At 44.6% G+C, this 7,973-nt stretch overlaps 1 protein-coding gene across 1 annotated transcript; it reads right to left on the reverse strand.

Moving 5' to 3' along the window:
- Positions 1-80: 80 nt before the first annotated feature.
- Positions 81-7,368, reverse strand: NTAN1 (N-terminal asparagine amidase). The gene is made up of 10 exons (XM_084537031.1): positions 7,018-7,368; positions 5,930-6,032; positions 5,783-5,848; positions 5,032-5,140; positions 3,872-3,945; positions 2,525-2,578; positions 1,687-1,740; positions 1,267-1,364; positions 566-679; positions 81-371 (listed from the first exon to the last, which is right to left on the reverse strand). The coding sequence occupies exons 1-10, from the start codon at positions 7,351-7,353 to the stop codon at positions 192-194; spliced, it is 1,188 nt and encodes a 395-aa protein (XP_084393157.1). The 5' UTR covers positions 7,354-7,368; the 3' UTR covers positions 81-191.
- Positions 7,369-7,973: the final 605 nt, after the last annotated feature.

Genomic DNA, 7,973 nt, shown 5'->3' on the forward strand with positions numbered 1-7,973 from the left:
CTGTTAAAGCAATAAACCAGAAAGAAATAATAATACTTAATTACTTAATAATATTACTTAAGTAATGCAGAACAAGTTACTTCTGTCAAAATATTTATTTTGGAAAGCACAAGAACAGCAGTGCCTATAACCAGCAATAGGCATTTTTGCACCAACTTACTCTTCCTTGGGCAAGGCTATGCGTCCCTTGGTTAGATCTTGTCAGAACAAACCTGTTCCCATAACCCGTCTTGATTTTTTCTGTAGATGCGAGGTTTCCTATCAGGAAACAGGGAGCGCGATGGAAAGGGATGTTCTTTTAAAAATGTTAATGTAGATCTAATGTGGGAAACAAAGTGGGGTGGCTCAGCCAAGGGTGACGTGGAAAGATTCTGAAAAACAAGATGAGAGCAAAAGCTGCCTGAGATTCAGAATAGAAAGTTGCCAATTACTCTGCCTTTTAATAGGAGTATTTTCCACCCTCCCCAGCAGTACACTGAGGGAAGCTTTGACAGCCCATACCCATCGCTGTGCTCAGCTAGGAGGGAGAAGGAAAAATAAAAGCCAGTGTCCCAGTGCCAGGTACCTGTAAGATCTGTTGATCATCTTGTTCCAACCAGAAATCTACGTGTGGGAAAGGCCTCCAGAAATAAGGCCCAATGTGGAGCTGTTCCTTCTTGGCATCATAAATGTTGGTCAGCTGTAAGGACACAGAACAACTTATAGGGAGCCTTAAAAGTGTTTAAACTGATGAAAGAAACAGAATTAATGCAGACAATTAATTAATAATAATAATAATAATAATAAGTTAATTCCAGACAATGTGGAAGGCATTAAGCAGCAGCTTTTGCCTTAAGACACGTGGGTGCCACCTTCATGCCCATTCCATTACAATTAACAAATTGTTCTGACAAAGACAATCCTAAACTGTAAGAACAAGCCCAGAACTGAATGATACTGCTGGTATTATTTATGGCCATGACCTGAATCTCATTTTACATAAATTATGCTGCCAAAACCTGTAGGGCTACAGGCGTAACAGCACATGGAAGTGCTCTACTTCCAAGAAAAGGGTTACCCTTGCAGCAGAAAGTTCAGAAGAGTTTGATGTCCACTGCTATCCTTTGCCTCCACTCTTCCATATTTCCCGTATGTTTTGCTGCTGCCCAAACACTACCACTGTATTTTTCCCCCTTGAACTACTGCCAGTTCATTGCCCCTCAGTGGTCTTCCCTTCCAGCAAAAATATCCAGGTTGGAGCTTTTTTCCCCTCTGGTTTTTACTCACTCTTGCTCCTGTTAAAATATGGGCTGAACGCAAATCCTCATCGGGCCCTTTTTCTGGGAAGGTTGCAGGGAAAATCTCTGCTGTTTTAACGTTCACAGCTGGTAGGAAACAGTTTAAACACAGACAATTAATTCTCACAAAACACTGCTTTGAAATGACCACATCCACAACACTACTATATAGTAGGAATTTTAGAACGTGTCAACTGCAATTCTTGCATTTCTCAGTACCCCAGACCCATCAGCTCTATGTTAGCACTTTTCTACTTGTTCTAACAAGAAAACTTCTCTTTCTGCCTACACCTCCAACAGCAGCAATTCACAGGACAGGCTTACGTAGTCATTAAAGGCAGCTCATTAACTATCAGAAACTGAATAAGTAACCAGTTAAAAAAAATAACCAAATTCTAATTTAACTCACCTATTCCATAAATGATTGGGAAGTGAATATCCTTCTCTTCTCTGTCATTTAGTTCTGTAACAAAAAAGGTCAAACATGTAGAGCTTTGTTTTTTCTCTGAGCAGCATTCACTTAGTTATGTGTTACCAGAGAAGAGCAGATCTGATGTTGCAAAAAAAAGACAGGAAAACAAACAAAAAACCAACACACACAACCAGGAAGCCAAAAAGAAATATGGGAAGGTCAAGGTCAAGATCAATATGCCTGGGGCCTGGAGTTAGAACTCCATCTCTTAACAGCATGGCCAGCTCTGGTCAGCGGTCATTCCACTTTCTCTTCGGGCATTTTACAGAAAACAAAGAAACAAAACTACCATGTTGCTAAGTTCAATGGTGCAAGTCACCAGGGATATTTAAATGCAAAGACAGTGGAAATACGACCTGAATACAATACAAAGGAGAGGAAATTACTTCTGCCTTTCTGCAACATCACACAGTGTGACCTAACTGAATGAGTTTGTAAAGGCTCTAACAACACCAAAGGTGGGTAAGTTCCTTTCTCAGTTGCCTCTCAAGATATTCACAGCTGTACAGTCTCCTTCCACAGGACAAAGGTGGGGAAATGACCTGGTAATGATTCCAGGTGGCACTACTACCAGTTGAATTTCAGCAGCAAGTAAGGAGAGAATCCTCCCTGCACTGGCTATGGGACAGCAACAAAATCAAACCTTACAAACCAACGTGGAGGACTCGTGCTGTTCTTCCAGAACAGATTTTAAAAAGCGATATGAGAAAAGACCCCTGCACTCTGACTTCAGTGGCTAAACATACTTAAAAAATAAAAGTAGACATTTTCTTACCTGTTACGCAGAAAGTCACCAAATGAACGTCATCTGGTTGGAGATCAAATGCTCCTACAGCAACAACGATAGCAGCAATGTATAAGAGTGACTGGTGGCAAAGCAGGCGCTGTATATAGACGAGGGGGCATTATCAGTGCTGCGCACTGCGGAATGGGTGGGCAGAAAGTACCTAATGCACTGTTCCTGGATAAGGCAACAGAGCAAAGAGCAGTTTTCAGATTTGCTTCAAACCAAGTTTTACAAAATTAAAGCCACAGCTACTAAACGTAATTGACAGAAAGTAGCCATTTTTAATGGCAAGAACATGCTAAAAATGTGCCAGTTGCTCTTGTTACTAGCTTAAAGTAGCTCTGGTATCATCACATCATCTCTGCTTTAGTTCACTATACATTTAATAACTCATATTTAAATGTACTTTCCTAAAATGTTACATGTATAGTGAGCCAACCCAGCCTTTTATTAGATTTATTTTAATTCTGCTTTTCACCATCCCACACACAGGGAATTTTTAATTTTTTTTTCTCAGTTCTATTGGAAATACAAAGTTACTGTTTTAAATTGTAACCTTGTGCATGAAAATCAAAAGGTTTTAAACTGACCAAAACATTCTGTACACAACTCTCACACAATAGATAACACACAGAATAGGAATCACATCACAGCACGTGAGGGGGTAACAGGGGCACATTCCAGGACCTTTGCCAGTTCCAGTTCCCTTTGCCACCTCCCTCCAAACCTGCTGTGCATCCCTGCCCGTTCCCAGTCCCAGTGAGGTTGAGGCCTCTCCACACTTGGGAAGTGCTCAGCACGAGCCAGAGAACTCCAAACATCCCAGCTGGTCCCTTCCGTTCCCTGTTTGTTTGTAAAGCACCACTGACACTCCTCCAGGCTACAGATTTCACAGACAGACATCCATCTTTCATGAGACACTTCCCAAGTGTAATTAATTTCACCCCCCACATTAAGGTACAGAAGGAATAGTAATTAATGAAGTCCCCGCAGGTACAGATGTAGACAGTGGCAACGCCTGCCCAAGATCCCATAGCATGTCAGCAGCGGAGCCAGGAATTGAGCCCAGCTGAACTAAGCCCCAGTTCCACACGCTACAGTGTAAACCAGGAATAAGTCCCAAGTCCCTGCCCTCGATCCCACACATCGGCCACAGCAAGCCGCAAATCCAACCCTCCTCTGTGCCAAGCTCTCAGGTGGAGAAAGCACCCTGCTAAAGGAGTCCAGATGTTTTTCTATTAGATGACAGGGGGCTCAGGTTACAAACAAACTTCACCCAAATCCAGTCAGAACTATTTGGTTTGGACATGAGAGTGGAAAAAAAGGTGAACTTACTAAGAAGCTGATTAGTAAGTTTTTGTGATAACTGCCTATCATCATTGAAACCTCCAACTAGGTGCAATTCCAGCCTAACAGAGATGGAATAACAGGAAACAGCAGTTAAAAAGACATCCCAAAATGAATACCTTTACAAAATAATCCCCAGCCCAAACTACAAAGCAATTATTAGAGAAGCCTCACTTGTTAATGGCCACATGGGTAGCAAATTACAGTTGAACAGTTCTGAACATTTCAGGGATCATCCAGGAAACATCACAATTTAAAAAAATTCAAGAGGCATTGCACATGTGCAATTATGACTAACCCCGGGGCATCTGTGACGCTCAGCACCAAAGGTTTAGGCTTAATTCTATAACCACCTTTCGATGCCCATGAAAAGGGTAACTTAGATGTGAAGATGTTTGCTCCTGTGATCTCCAGAACTATTCTGGACCACACAGCAGGGTTCTTCTCTGAGAGGTGTCTATGTAAAGAGAAGTCTTGTTTGCAAACCTTCTGACCAAACGTCTAGAAAAATGACTAGAAAATAACTAGGGACAATATCAGTTTGGGGTGGAAAGTCTCAGAAGCAACAGAAAAGTGAGAGTGAGCATAAATCACCTAACAAGGCCATAGCTCAGTCTTTCAAAACCAGGCAAGCCAATTAATAAGACCATCTCTTCTAAGTTAACTGAGCTTTTGTTCTTATCAAACTACAGAGGCAAAAAATCTCCAAATTCAGGATAAACCTTGTTAGCTAAATTCTGGTTTGGAACCCCCTCCCCCCCCCTTTTTTTTTTAAATGTGATTTAAAAAAAAAAAAATCCCAGATGGATTCCCAAATCCCAAAAGGAATTCACAAGATCAAAACCAGCTATTTGGAAAATTCAGCACATTTGAAACAGAAGTTACTGGGAAACAGTAAATACCAAACCGCACAATGGCATTTTTACAGAGACACCAGTCAGAATAGAACCATGCTTTAAATCACTGATAGAAAATACCTTGAAATCATCAGCAAGAAAATAGTTTTCATTTTCCATATGGCCCCGATCAAGAGGCATTTCCTGCGCAATTACCTTGTCTGAACCCCACAAAATCACATGAAAATTCCCCAATTTACAAACTGCAGTTACCTTTGCAAAAACACAAAGAAATAAAAAAACTGAGCTGACCTTCCATAGTCTGCAGAGTTAGAGAAAGATTTTACTGAACTCATGATGAGCGACACCTCAGCTTCTGTGTCCGATCCATCGCAGTGTGTCAAGCAGGTGGCTCCGCTACCTAAGGCGTGAAAAGACAGTTAATGACACCAGCGGAGGCTCTTAAACTGCTGTCAATTCAGCATCAGTTTACACTGCTATAACAGTGCAAGAACTATATCTCCCACCTTCTCACTTCCCAAAAGGACAGCGGCCTCCAGCAGAAGAGATGAGCTGGCTGAATGAGACCATAAGCTCTTTCCATGCCCCATTAGAAAATCAGCAGAACTGATGCAAAGGGTACAAACACTACCAAGGACGAAGCAATAGCTCAAATGACAAAACTCCAGGAAGGTAGCGGGGCGTAGCGAGGCTCTTTGCATAAATTCTACCTCTGTTATTACCAAACCCTTCAGACCCAAACAGTTAAACGCTGCCTCCGGCATCTGCGCACAGCCTGGGACGCAGCAGCCAAGGGGCTGCCACTGCCCACTGCAGCAGATCAAGTTTAGGATCGGCTCATTCTGCAACCAGAACACAGAACCTCAGGTACTGAACTAACTCTCTGAACAAGTCATTCAATTTATGCATCATGTGACATTTTGAGATTCAAGTTTATATAATGTAATTGCAGTTTACTTCATTAACGCAGCATAAATCTACGCTGATCCTACATGCATTACTTTAGAGAGGCAGGTTTTGGTTTGAATGCTCTTTAAGATACCTGTGTGTCGGAGCACAACTAAGTGGCAGGTAGTTGCATCATCTGATCCAAGAATAGAAACAGAACCTATTTTAGAGGAGAGAAAGACTGTAAGAACTTTGCAGTCATAATCATTGCTTCAGGAGAAGTGTTTACATTCCTACATACCATCCTTAGGGGTAGTCACTGCAAATTCTCTCTGCTGGACGTAAAGAAGACCTTTAGGTTCCACAATTTGAGTAGGCCGACTTCTCAGAAGTTTTGCCTTTTCCTAAAGATAAATGATAATAGAGACTACAGTGGCTGAATTCTCAGGTGTATCCATTACTTGACAGAAACATCACCTCTGAAAAGCAAAGGGATCCAGGTCAGAGATACACAAGGCACATTTTGGAGTATTCTGAATTTGTTCAGAGTGTTCATTTTCCTGCCAGTGACCTAGTCAATTGTTAAATTCCATTGCTCCCCACACACACAGAACCCTCTGGGCCTGCTTTATAGGTGATAAAACAGAGGCACAAGAAAAAGCAGCAGGGTGTGGCTAAGCTGACACTAGATGATCTTGAAGAGCTGATCTTTAAAGAGGACAAAGTTTAAAGAGAACAGGAAACAGGTCTGCTCCTTCTCTGAAACTTCGGAAATGTAAGTTTCACTCTCCTACTGCCACAATCCAACATTTTATTTAATACTTATCAAAACACTGCTATTTATTTGCACATTCAGTAGACAGAAAACCCAGATTCCTGGGCTCTGACTGCCACAGTGCTGTCACAGAACTGCTGGGTAGGCAGGGAATTTCTATCCTGGGGCTAAAGAAAACACTTTAAACAGTTTTATCAAATTCGCACTTTTTTTTTTTCCCTTCAAAAACATAATTTCTACAAAGAAGTATTTTCTGACGAAAACCACGTTCCCAACAGCTCTGCCCAGCAGCCCCTGGCTGCCAGCCTGCCGTCAGGACCATCACACAGCCCTGGAAGGCAGCAAACACCTCCCACAAGTTACAACCTTCACCTTTTCCTCCAGCTTTTCGGCCCAGCCCGCCGCCCCGACCCCTACCTCTCCGTCTCCTCAGGACATTCACGGCCAGGCCACCCCCGGGGGACGCGGATTTTAGTTAATTTTGGGCCAACCCCTGGCTTTTGGGCGCCCCGGCGCCGCCCCAGCCCGCGGCTCCCTCAGCGCTGGGTCCCCTCAGCGGGCGCCCCCTCAGGGCCTCCTCCCGGCCCCGGGGTCCCGGCGCTGCCGCCCCTCACCTCGAGGTGCGGGTAGGCGCGGATCATGGCCGCCGGGGGCCGGCCCGGGTCGATCCGCTCCCCGTTGACCAGCAGCGGCATCGCGGGCAGCGCCCGGGCCCGGGGCGGCTCCGCGCTTCCAGCCGAGGGCCGGGCCGCGCAGGGCGCTGGGAAACGGCGGCGGCCCCGGGGAGGGGAGGAGAGGGGAAGGGAAGGGAGGAGAAGCGAAGGGAGGCGGAGCGGCGCCGCCCGCCGGAGCTGCCGGGAGGCCGGAGCCCGGCCGTGCCGCGGGGAGGCCGCCAGGGCCCGTCCCTCGCAGCGCTGACAGGCCCGAGGCGGGCACGGCCCCCCCGCCATGCCGCTGCCCGGGCTCGGCCCCTCACGGAACCCCGGGCTCGGCGCCTCACGGGGCGCCGGTCTTGCGCCCACTTAATTGCGGCCGCCACAAACAAACCAACAATATGCTCTAGCTCTACCTTTCAAAACCCATTTTCACAAAGTAAACACTTACAGCAAATACTTTCTTCAAATGATGCACTGTATTTCACAGGAGACCTAACCCAGTAAAGCAAAATTTCCATCTCCGAACCAGCAACCCTCTCAGTATCATTAGCAGCTACAGAAATCTTCAGCAAAACACCAGCACTCCTGGCTGCAGTTACGTGAAGCAAGCCAAAAATGTCATAAGAACTCCCTGGTGTTTCTATGATCTCTTCTAACTCAATTTATGTTTTAAACAAGTCCCTTTAGTATACTGAAGTTGACTATGCAACTTGAATAGTATGCAATGTAACGTTACAAACCTGCAGACATTTCATGTCACAGATGTCTTTCCTTATTCTGTTTTAGCTCTTAAATGCGACATAGAAACTCATATCACATACCTGATACCACAGCTTGCGAAGTTTTACACAGCCTCATTTCCTAATTGACTGTCTACATTGGAGTTAGATGAGCTTTAAGGTCCATTCCAACCC

The sequence above is a fragment of the Aythya ferina genome (genome assembly GCF_964211825.1).
Source record: "Aythya ferina genome assembly, chromosome: 15".
In the NCBI taxonomy this organism is placed as follows: Eukaryota; Metazoa; Chordata; class Aves; order Anseriformes; family Anatidae; genus Aythya; species Aythya ferina.